Source organism: Odontesthes bonariensis, chromosome 13 (genome assembly GCF_027942865.1).
Source record: "Odontesthes bonariensis isolate fOdoBon6 chromosome 13, fOdoBon6.hap1, whole genome shotgun sequence".
NCBI lineage: Eukaryota > Metazoa > Chordata > Actinopteri > Atheriniformes > Atherinopsidae > Odontesthes > Odontesthes bonariensis.
The window spans coordinates 9,482,743-9,495,740 of NC_134518.1; the positions used below are offsets into that span (position 1 = coordinate 9,482,743).

General features: G+C 38.7%; 1 protein-coding gene across 2 annotated transcripts in view; it reads left to right on the plus strand.

Moving 5' to 3' along the window:
* Positions 1-12,998, plus strand: part of il1rapl2 (interleukin 1 receptor accessory protein-like 2) — a 516,058-nt gene that overhangs the window by 363,662 nt on the left and 139,398 nt on the right. For both annotated transcript variants that reach the window (XM_075480861.1, XM_075480862.1), the window contains exons 5-6: positions 965-1,151; positions 1,236-1,389. In XM_075480861.1, the coding sequence (XP_075336976.1) occupies positions 965-1,151; positions 1,236-1,389 (341 nt within the window). The remainder of the gene's footprint in view (positions 1-964; positions 1,152-1,235; positions 1,390-12,998) is intronic.

The window sequence follows — 12,998 nt, forward strand, 5'->3', positions numbered from 1 at the left end:
GAAAAGCAGATCGAGTCTCCAGCAGCGAGACTGTGGATCATTTCGAGCTTTCATCCTGAGACTTGAAGCTGCAGAGGAGATCTGAAAGAAATCCTTTTATTCATTAAAAGAAAAGTCTTAGCAGCTGAAAAAGCAGAATACTTTTGGTCAAAGGGCAGTTTTTGTCAGATTATGATTTTTTTTATTTTATTTAATTTTTTTATCATTCAAAAATAATATGAAATATCTGAAGTATATGTAGTTGTTATCATAGAGGCTCTGGTAGATCGCTCATGTTACTGTCATACAGACAAGTGTATTCATCAGTCGACTGACCATCAAGTAAAAGCAAAAACCAGCATTCACTCTTATATTGTCATAGATAGATCTTGATACTTTAACGGATGAGGGGCTGACTGTTTACAAAAATACATCATGAACAGTAAAATATTTCCTAAATATCGTCTGAAGAAAAGTTCTGTTACAGACTTCCTTTTCTTATGTGTTTTTCTGTAAGTTAGTGTATGTGTACCCTGTAATTTCTTCTACATGCCAGTTACTTCAATAATGTCCATGAAACAACAAACGCTTCAGAGACCCATAATTTTCAACTACAACGGAGCATGTGGGTCTGCACATTACTGTAACCATGGAAATAGCTCTTGGACTGCTTCACATAGAGTCTCTGTGTTGGACAAAAGGAGGAATGATTCATGTCATTGTTGGGGCTAATTCTTGGATGACTAAACAAATCAGCTCAAAACACCCCCACTCAGGTTGATTTGAGGGTGCTTGGAAATACATATTGCAGATGCAGTGTGTTATTTTAAGATGTCAAGTAGTTTACATCCAGAGCGGCAATGTGAAGTCTGTGGGTGAATTTTTTTTACCCTTTTATGTGCCTCATGTCCTCATGTCAAATTGTGAACGTCATTTGAGGGTCAAGTGAAAAATTGTTCTTCTCCTCTGCTTGTGATCTGCCTAGGAACTCGACTTACTGCATGAAAGTGTCCATGTCGATGACGGTGGAGGAGAGCGATGAGGGCAAATGCTTCAGCAGCAAAATCCGCCATCTGGAGAAAGCTGAGATAACCCACAGCAAAATGATCAACTGTCCTGATATAGAAGACTATTTGGCTCCATACAAACAGCCGCAGATGACCTGGTATAAGGTATGACGCAAACGGGGAAAAACACTTGAGAAGTCATCTGTAGAGTGTTGTAACTGAACCAGATATGCCTCTATCTACTGTTAGGAGTGTGAACGGGTTGAATGGAGAAGCTCCATCATTGTGAACACCACAAATATTTGGATTCCTGAGATAGAAGAGGGTGATGGTGGAAATTACACCTGTGAATTACAGTATGGATCCAGGCTGGTGCGACGGACAACAGAACTCAAAGTCACAGGTAGGAAAAAGTGCATGGCTGGATGGTCCTAAGAAGGAAAAATACATCATATCATCATATCTTAAAGTAGTCATTCAAACTGTGTTTTGACATTTGATAGTAATCAGTGCACACGTCACCGCTGTGTGGAAAGAAGGAATGTATCAATAAAAATGCAGGATTTAGAGTTGACACTGGTGGTCTTTATTTGGAGTCTGGAACACCTTTGGCCATGGAAGTAAAGAAGGGAAAATTTTAAAATGAAATCCCAGATGAACCAGCAGCCCCTGAAGGGAGTTTGTTAAGATCTTTATTACCATACTGCGTTTCCTGAGCGGACTGTGCTTTCTTCTCCATCATGTTTGCTGTACTTTTTTTGTTGTTGTTTCTTTCCTTTCTGGGTCTCAGTCTTAAAACCCTCAACAACTACTTCTCTTAAATATCCAGCGTGTCTTTAACATGTTCACACTTGGCTATTAGTGGTCACCAGTCAAGTTCGGATGTTCCTCTGACCTGTGTCACTTGTGTGAAACCACCAAAATTTGTCTGAAGTGTGAAGATCAGACTTAGAATGTTGTGGCGTGAACTTGTCTGAAGTGAACTTGACATTCATGTAAAAGCACTCATCTAACAATAACAGTGTAATGAAGCAAACAGCAAGTAAAAACTGATGTACAGTGGACAGCCGCTGGTCTTCTGGACCATAAATCCTATTTCCTCCAAATATAGACATTTTTGCCTTAAAAAACAAAAGAAAGTCCTGCATACTCATTATTCATATCCACACACACCTGGTTTTCTCCCAAACTACGATTAAGAACAGTATACTCCATTTTGTGACATTTTTTAGACTGTTCGACCCCCAACTGACTCCTGGTCATAAGATGCAATTGAGATGGTAATACTGACTGGGAATTTGGCATTGCTTATCGCAACAGAGCATTTTTCTGTCTTTTTTATATGCTGTTTAGGTGAATCTTGAATGGGATGAGTTTGGACAAGATTAGATATGACTGGATGTAATGGGTTGGAATTTGATGAAACTGGTCCAGACAAGGGAGAAGATGGGGCCTGTCAGGTGCTGTTTGATAGAACAAACATGTGAACTGGGAAAGAAACATAAAAGCAGTTCGCTAACAGTTCTGGTTACTCACTCGTCGCTATTTTTGATGAGATAACACTCGGGGAATTTTGGGTAAACTAACAACCATCAAAGACACCGAGTTTACTTCAACATAGTATGAACATGCTCTCTGCCGGCTATTAATATATAACTGATCTCCTGACTCCAGAGCATCCATTATTTTGACAGATGCCTAGACTCAGCAATACATCATTCATCATTACTACAGCACTTTTAAAGTTTCTTTGAGTCCACTATACAAATGTAGTCTAAAATAGTGGAGAAGATTTACATGCTTTTCACCATTTAATATAAAGATAGAAATTGTGAAGCTTCAGTGACTTGACTTTACTTTCAAACAGTAGTAACATCTGCACTCTGCTGTTATAACCTCAAGCTGAGTTCCATCTGCACTTTGCTTCTTGTGTGTGTTGATTTTAGAGGGAGGCTTGTTGTCTTTGCTTCTATGCTTCCTCTGTTTTTTTTCTTCTTGTTGTGCCATATGTAATATCTTGTTGGCGTCCACAAAAAATGCAAACATATTCTGGTTATTTTTTATAATACATACACATAAGCATGTACCTTGGTTTAGCGTCACACGTGCAGTGTGTTTGGAATATTTACACTGATACGGTACAGAGACGACGCCACACATTGTGACTGATTCTCTCATACTGCCATGATAAGCAGCATGTGAGAGTGGTTACAACTTGAAACATTTTCTTTAAGAGGGTACGCCATAACATTTAGCGCTCCATTTCGTCTTACATTTTGAATCCCAGAAGCAAAGTCTGCACCTCTTTCAGTTGGCACTTTGTGCCGTGGTTCAGATGTACAGCATTCTCTTGCAGAGTAGAGTTGACATGAACAGGCACTGCTTCATTTTTCAAGGAATTATTCACCAACACGTTGCCCGGGTTGCCTCCGTCTATGTTCCTGTGGAGCAGGACAGCATTAGAAATCATCGCCATTCCTCTACATTTTCTCACTGTGCATTTATTGCAAACTGTATGTACTCATAAGGAAAATGATGTTGGTTGTTTCCCACTTTTGGCTGTCAATCTAGATCAAATCTTAGGCTACAATTAATGTTAAGCACCGTTATCAAAAACAGCCATTTTTCTCTGGCATGTAGAATTAAATTGTGTTCTAAGAGCTCAAAGGATGCCATTTGTTGTGATATCCAGAACCCCAAAGGAACAAGTCAGAGATATGCAGTAATAGGGTGTGTTAGATAAAAGGGTGGTGTTTTATGACATCCTTTGAACAAATTCCAGAAAAACAGTTTGTTTCCTCACGATATTCAGTCAATAGTCTGTAGTCAATAACACTACAACGCTTTACTAAAACGCTTCTGTCCATTCCAGTATTACCATGCAGGATGAGTGGCTTAGTGAGGTAACTTCAGGTTTATCTCTGGATTTTCAGAATCACAAAGCTGTTTCACTTCTTACCATCATTGGGATTTAATCTGATAAATCACCATGTTGGTGTTTTACACACATAAAGGCACTGCCTCCCAACCAATGTCTTTTCTTAGAAAAATTAGAAAAATAAAATAGGTGCGTTAACAGTAAGAGATTCTCTGTCTGATTCCGACTTGAGCCAATGGTTGATTCCGCTGTTTAACTTTCATTTAAAAGCATCTTTATCAGAGGTTTGTCAGCCAAAGGAGCTTAGATAACAGAAAAATGAACTGTTCTGAATCTCTTTTACGAATCTCTTTTACGTTTGTTATTTTGGCCAATTTGGTGCAAAGGGCATTGAGAACTCATAGAATTAAATCTGACAGAATAAGACTGAAACTTTGTCACATAGTTTAGGAATATATCTGTATTACATTCATTCATAAAGTATCTCCTCGTGCTGTAAAAGCGTAGCAGTGATTCTGATCAGCTCAGTAATTTCACATTTAGATTGTCAGCTGCTGGCTTTCTTTTTTCCATTTTTTTCTTTCAATTTTTGTCATCTGTTCTTACAGCTTTGGCTGCAGAAGCTGTGCTGCTTTTCAGTCTGATGGAAATACTTATTATGATTGTTAACTGAAGACCACTCGACAAAGAGTCGGAAAGCCTATGTTGATTTACCAAGTTGATAACAATAATAGCAGTAGGCTACCAATTTCCATTCTAAGGATTAGTTAAACCAGATCAGCGGAAAATACCCTGGATATAATGAACCTGCTTCATAATCATAACCTGGTTGATTGGGCTAAAATTTATTTAACAGAACGTATTACGATAACACTTTGTAACATCCTGAGTGAGTTTAGGCAACATTGTTGGTTAGGCTTAGTAATTGTCATGGTTTGGGCTAAAATACATACTTCGTACTTTGCTACAGTCCCCTTGATGAACACCATTCTTATACTTCACATTCAGTTGCTCTCATGACTACTAGAGGTCACATCTTCTTTAAAAATAAACAGCTCATACAGCCTGCATAAACAAATAACCTATATAATACATTTCAGATTTTCTCTATGAATCAGATGGGAGGCAATGGTTGCTGTGAAATAAACCTCATAAACCTAATTTGTGAACTAATGCAAGCAGACAAACAAAAGTCCTTATTTTGCCCTTTGGGTGCACAACAATGTTTATATGTAAACCGTAACACTTGCTAAAGCTAAATTCAATATCAGTTCAAGTTTACTTAAGGTAGAATGAGTATAATGAGAGCTGAGACTTTTATGTTGACCTTGTCCCGAGTGATTTTGTTAACATGTGAAACAGAAATATACTGTAAAACATTTGAGGATACTTTAGGCGAACTTGATACATTTGAAACTTATCTTTTAGCGCCCAGGTTTATTGGAAAAGCTTATTAATAAGATGTCACGTAGCGTGTAAGATTCTGTGAAGGGAAAACACCCTTACCTAATACTAAACATTTGTTTAATCATTTTAAGGATGCCTAGATCATTTGCAAAATATGCCCAAAATGACATTCTGTTCATACGCAGTGCCATAAGAGCACGATGGCGTTTGAAGACTGAGATGGATGAGATATAGATTTCTTTAGAGCAGAGGGCATATTTCATGCTCGAGTGGGGAAAAAGGAAAATATGCTAAATGTGTTGTTATTCTATCTGCCTGAATATGTGTTGTAACTTATGAGGTTTGATATATGCTCAGTTGTTTTCTCAAGATAAAGAATGCTAATAATGAGGTGTCCATACTTAGAACAAACTTTTTTTTAAAGTCTCTTCCAACTTTTAGCATTTACTGGCTGTTATATACATGTTTTCTGTCTTTTTTGTCTCGTTATTAGATAAATTGCCTAGATTAGAGAGGGAAGCAGACAAGCATATGGGGATTGAGAAACTCACCGGAGCAATAAAAGCATGAACTAACCGAGCTTTGTGAGTTTGTCAGCTGGATGCTGTGCATGCAGACTGTTGTGAGGCCAATTTATCTTGACCTGTTTAGGAAGCCAAAAGATCTCTGCTCATATTACATTTTTCAGCCTCTCCTTTCATCCTCTTTATCTGTCTATCTTTGACTATAATTGTCTATACAAGCAGAGTGAATGGGCTAATACTCATGACCAATACCGAGTGTATGAATGTTTGTGTGCAGACAGTCATTTATGTGTAACTAGCTGCAGATTTAAGACTATTAAGTGTCCTTGAAGTTTCACTATTGTAAAGGAGCCATTCAACTGCATGCTTATGCTGTACATGTGTAGTGAATCCAGCCACCAGCGCACGCCAGGCCTTGGCTAAACAACTCAGTTGTTGATCCTGTTGGTAGGTCTGTCTCTTGGCAGCAGATTTTATCATCATGCTTTTAACATTAAATAAAGATTAAGGTATAAATACAGAGACTGACAGAGCCTAGAGATCTGCTCTTGGCTATGATGTTGATTCCAGTAAACATAAACCTGAAATAAAAAGGTTGGAAATGGACTCGAAAAATGCAACTGGGAGACGTTGTTGTAAATTTCACACTCTCGTTGCACCTCATTCAAAGCTTCTCTCTTCTTTTTAAATATTTACAACCCTCTAATTACCTGCTGTACCTGAGGGAAGTGTACACTTTGTTAAGATGGGTAATCTCTTGTGTTTGTAATGATGTTCTGTTTTAGCCCTGGGATATCCTGAGTTGACTTATAATGGAAGATTTTCATTATAGAGGTAAGTACTTGTTGTCAAACCATTTTCCTAGAAATGATGATCCTAAACAAACTAATTGTTTTCATAATTGCATTTGGGGGAAAAAATAATTGCTTGCTAGCTTAATGTTCTGAGGCAGTCTTTTGGTTTTTTTTGGACAGAAAGTCTTATGAGACAGGATTGGGTGTCTTGTTCTGCAAACAGTATGTTGCTTGAATGAACAGGCCAAAATAAACCATGTTTCTTATAAAAAAGTCTTTCATCACCCAGAATCCAGTGGCAGTGGATGTTTGATGCGTTACGTTGTTGAAATCTTACATACTAACACTAAATGCCTCTCTCTGCATCAGTTCTTTTACACCAAATGGTAAAATGAACAAGATTAAATTACTTAAAATAGACTAAATGATATCATGTGCCTTTTTCACTCAGTAGTATAGTGTAATATGGCATAGATCAGGTCTTTTGGGGGGGTTCCATGGTACGTAGTAGCCAACCATGTAACTGATTCTAACTTTTAGTGCTTGCTCATTTGTGGATCCTAGCAAGCTGGACTGATATTTACAGTAACATAAAGTAACATAAACTGACTTGATGGAGAATCATCACAGCAACAGATCTGACATACAGAAACAAAGAGTACATTATATTTGATATGTGATAGGGACATTAAAAGCTTTTTAATGTTTAGAAAGTACAGTGATTGTCACCGGAAATCTGTTGTTGGCAAACTAGCTTCCACGTTAGCTTACCATTTTACTCCATCTTATAGCAGAGTGGTCTTGTCGGCTGCGATTTGGAGTAAAAACTCCCAAACACCACTGTTTATTTTATTTATTTATTTATTTTTTCCATGCTGCTATCATTTATTAAGATAAAGTTTGTCTCCTCATTGGGACAAACAATTACAGACCGGTAATCAAGAATAGCATTTCCTTACAAAGCCTCCATTGCTCAGTTATTTATGTTGCATCAAGATGATGTTGTTGAAGTTGTAGGTGATGCCAATGTGACAGTCAGTGAAATATCCAGCCTTTGTCAAGGTGGTACTACCTCTAGTGGACAACTAGATGCTTACTACCTGAACTCAATCTTACTGTATCATACTGTGGGATAGAAAAACGTCCATGACAGTTTCCCATCAGCCAAACTGGTTGTGAGATGTTCAACTAGTTGTTGTTATTGTCCTTTCTGTAAGCTTAAGCACAACTTAAGACAGTTTTTTGTCCCCTTTGTCCATGTTTTTCTTATTCTTACATGTAACTAGGTTCAAGTTTAGAAAGATGTTTTAAACACATAATTATCATATTTAAACAATTGTCCTTAAAGTTGTTCTACACCACGTCTCAACTTTTTTTTAACACATCACTGTAGAAAACTGTATATGGAGATTTAATAAAACCAAAGTGAGACCTGAGGGTCTTCCTCTTAATTTCCATGGTTATCAAAGAAATTAATGTTTTCTCTGAAATGATTAAATAACACATTCTTGGACTAAGGCAAATGGAAAAGGTAGAGATAGACTTAACTCTTCCGTTGGGTTTTATATCCGTCATGTGTCAGAGTGAGGAGCGTCACCAGCCCTGAGCTGCCTTCAGGAGCTCTCTGCTGCCTCCCACACCACAGCTCTGTTTTTTGTTTGCCTGCTAGGATGCACATAAAGACTTAAGAAGGATGGATCTAATGCTGTGTGCAAACTCATGTCTTTATGTGCGTAATATATCGAGAAAATATAAATATTTTATTATATAAAAATTTATCAACAGTTTATTTTTCATGTACAATATATATTTAAAAATCTTAATTAAATTAATAAAAAACATAGGCATTACGATATCTGTTGTAACACTATAACTTAGAAACTTGCCTCCTCATACATGCATTTTTGCTTATCTTGCTTAAATAGACCTCCTAACTGGCCTGTGTGGGCAGGTACCTTTTGCATGTCTACTCAACTAAATCTAAACCAATCTGCCTCTTCGTGTGTCATATGCAGTGAGTTGTCGACGTAAATAATGCATTTTGCCATACAAGCTATGAATTTTGTATTACAACACCTGCTATGTGTATTTCTTTAAGTTAAACATCCGCTTTATCTTCTCACTCATACCAAGTCAGAGTATGTTGGCACGTTACACCATCTGAGAACGAAATAAGTGGCTCTCCATTTGCCCTTTGAAACTGAAAGGTTGGAGGATGCTTGTTCCCACTGTTTGCGGGAGCATTCTGCTGCACAGTTCACTTATACATGGTTTATGGCACACCTCTGACTGGGCAAGAAGCAGTGGAGGTGAAAGACAAAAATACTTGTTTATGAAAGCCAGTTCCACTTCACTGGATATAAATTATTTAAAACAGAAGCTGACAGTTTCAAATAACTATGTGAACTCATGCACAACATTCAGGCTATGGTAAAAAAAAAAATGTAGGCTAGAGTGCACTTGTCACTCATGAACAAATCAAATTTGATGTTTGAAGTGTTTGTGTATGTTATATCTTGAACTACACATCTTCTATACATAAATCTCTGCCTTAAAACAAACAAAAAAATATTTTTATTGGAATGATTTTATGGTATTTAAGAGTATGTCATCTTCTAGGAAACTGTTTAAAAACCCTACACCTGGGGAGTGTATACTTACTTTGTGTCTAATTAAACACTTTCTTGAATTTTGAAGTGAAGCAGAGCTGGTGTGAAATGGTTAGTGGTCACTGAAGCAGAGCAATCAGAGCAGAAAGTTAAAGTTTTACCGAACCTAAAGTGAACACTGAATTTGACACGTTTAGGTGGGTACGTTTTCACATTCAATTCTACTGGCCTTAGCTACTGCTACATGGTTACCCCTTTAGCACAGTTACAATTACTTTAATCGCCTTAAATTGCTTCATGAAGACAAATTAGCATCTCTTTCAGTGAACATGTTGGCAATTCTACCCACTGTGAGACACTCATGTCACAGTTACTGTTGGAGCTATTTGTTATTTTGTATATTTGCCTCACTTATTAGTTAGTTATCTTTTGGGGGTTTAGTTTGGGGAATAAACCTTTTTTGGTTGTTTATGATATTTAGTATTGTTTGAGTTAATTTGGGTATTTAATTATGCTTTTATTCTGAAAGCACGGGGTAGCTGGGGCGCACTGGAGAGTTTACTTAGATGAGCAGGCAATCACAGGTGAGCAGGCACCTGGGAGGGCAAATAGGTTTTTACCAGGGCAAGAGAGGCGGCAAAGGCCATTGTCATTTGTTTGTTTGCTTGTTTTTGGAGAAATAAACCGAAAGAAACGTGGTTTTTTGCCTGGACAATGGACTCAATTACCTGCGTAAATTCACTCCCATGGTGTCTCAGTGGCCGTTTGATTTAATTTAGTTTATTATGGTTTTGACATCTTTTTTGTTTTTTGATTATCGACACAAGAGGACGAATAGCCACTACAGTTACATAAGTACATCTTTATATCACGCTCTGTAACATACCGGAGAGTTGACAGATGTCTGTTTCGTGCTACATTTCTGAGCTAATCATCAATATTAATGTTCCAATCTCACTTGTCTGAGAGGATTCCTTGCATACTTCATCTTTTCAGTGTTTAACCCAGTATCTTTCAGCTTTCTTCTCTTTTTATCACTCTCTTTTCGTCTAAAAGTCTTTGAAAAAAAAAAAAGTCTCATCCATATTTCAGGGGCATTTTAAAGTAAAATGCAAAGTACATAGCATTTCAGCCAATTTAACTGCTGAGAATCTCTGTGTCACAGTATGTCATAGTGTGTGTGATAGAAACACTAGCCCCTTTCACACTGCGACCCGCTACCTTAGCGGGTCCAAATTGCACCTTCAACCTGCGTCGAGCAATTTGAACGCTTGGCGTGTTGGTGACCCGTGTCGCCTGAAGCCGAGCTCAGGGGGCGTTGCCTAGTGGCAGAGCGTCACACGAAACACATAAAATGCTGGGCATGTACAATGACGTAGGCACAAGCCATGCGTCGGAGTTAGGGTTAAATAGAGTAGAGTACTATTTATTAATCCCGAAGGAAATTCAGGTGTCAAGTAACAAACATATATCAATACAAAAAACACAAGGCACTATACACAACATTGCACATATAATAGCCATATAACTCTTCCATATATTACACATATATCAGCCATATAACTCTTCCATATATTACACATATATCAGCCATATAACTCTTCTATATATTACACATATATCAGCCATATAGCTCTTCCAATCAGCAAAAAAATCACCTTGAGGACTCGTTTTTGCAATTGTATATGCAGTTCATGGAGATGTTATTTTACGGGGTGTGGATGGTTACAACGTGGGATGCCGCCGAACATATGCGGAGAATACAAGAGCACAAAGGGTGTTCTGCTGCTTTAAAACAATCACTCTGTTAGGCCTCGCTCTATGAGGTATGAGTACAAAGATTAAGTGTCACAGGGAGTCCCATTGCCACTGAGATACACAGCACACAGTCCACACAATCAAAGTGAGTTTATGCTGTCCCTCATGCATGCAAGGGGCAGGTAAGTGCAAAGCTGCGACCCCACAAACATGTTTGTCCCTTAACACGTTAAGACAGCATTATAAATGTGCTGTTACCAGAATGGCAATGACCAAGTCGTAGTGCATTATTAAAAGCCCTGTGTTATGTCATAGTATTGTAGTACTATGGTACTTAACTTTTCAATGACTATTACAGTGCGCCACTGGAGGTACGGCGTGCATTAAGGGGCTACTATTGGTCCCGAGGGGTCCCGAGTCCCGACCCCTAGTTTGGTACCACGGGCCTATGACTGGCCAACTATACAGTATACCCACCTCAAAAAGGTAGACTACACCACTGCAGGTGAGGACAAGTTTTACTCTGTTTTAGCCTACATCAAGTTCGAGACATTTTTGAAGATGGCCAACTGGGGAGACAAGGAGGTCCGCGAGCTCCTCAGCCTCCGAGCAGAGGACGTTATTTACCGCCACATTTCGGGGACTATAGTGCTCTTGTATTCTCCGCATATGTTCGGCGGCATCCCACGTTGTAACCATCCACACCCCGTAAAATAACATCTCCATGAACTGCATATACAATTGCAAAAACGAGTCCTCAACGTGATTTTTTTGCTGATTGGAAGAGCTATATGGCTGATATATGTGTAATATATAGAAGAGTTATATGGCTGATATATGTGTAATATATAGAAGAGTTATATGGCTGATATATGTGTAATATATGGAAGAGTTATATGGCTGTTATATGTGCAATGTTGTGTATAGTGCCTTGTGTTTTTTGTATTGATATATGTTTGCTACTTGACACCTGAATTTCCTTCGGGATTAATAAATAGTACTCTACTCTATTTAACCCTAACTCCGACGCATGGCTTGTGCCTACGTCATTGTACACGCCCAGCATTTTATGTGTTTCGTGTGATGCTCTGCCACTAGGCAACGCCCCCTGAGCTCGGCTTCAGGCGACACGGGTCACCAACACGCCAAGCGTTCACATTGCTCGACGCGGGTTGAAGGTGCAATTTGGACCCGCTAAGGTAGCGGGTCGCAGTGTGAAAGGGGCTACAGATGCAATTTACTGTGGTGTAAAATCTTCCCTCACTGGAACAATGTTAGGTCTAATGCAATACTCTTTCCCCTCCACACCAGTTCCCCTCACTCATACGCTTCCTGCAGCACACATGACACATTAAAGACTGCTTTGTCTTTACCTGTAAGCCTGTGTGATACTCTAAACCTCCCTTTCAAGTGTTTTTATTTTATTTTATTTCCCCTTTCTTTCCCTGTATTGGTGCAGTGGCACAAAGGGGGTTCTTTGAACTGTGAGGGTACTTCCTGTGCTTTGGTACCGCAGGAACTTTTCGCAGGAAGTACTCTGCTTCATTTTTTTGTCAGCACAACATTAACTGAAGACAGCTGCAGTTCATAGAACCCCCTTTGTAGGATCTTTCCAAACTCGTTCCTCAGTTGGTTCTTTCTCTGCATCAGGGAAACCTTCTGTGACCTTGATGTTTGGTGATTGGTCAAGGTGATGCATGTGTCACCTAGCATTTTTCCTTTTTTCCTGACAACCTGCAAATGAAATAGATTTTTAAGGGGTTTTTAGCTTTTGTTCAACACAACATGCCATCAGATTTGAATGTGCAACAGAAATAAAGCTGGATGGGTTCTGCTAGTGAGCAGTAATCTTTGAGTCACAAATTGTCAGTCAGACTGAGACTGGGCTGGGCTTTGACCAGACCGTTTCAAGACAAATATTATCCCTCAAACCATTTGAGTGCTGCTTTCGCAGTATGCCTCTGGTTGTTATCAAGCTGAAAGCTGAACTTCCATCACAGCCTCAACTCTCTGGCAACTGAAACAACTGGTAAAAAAAAAAC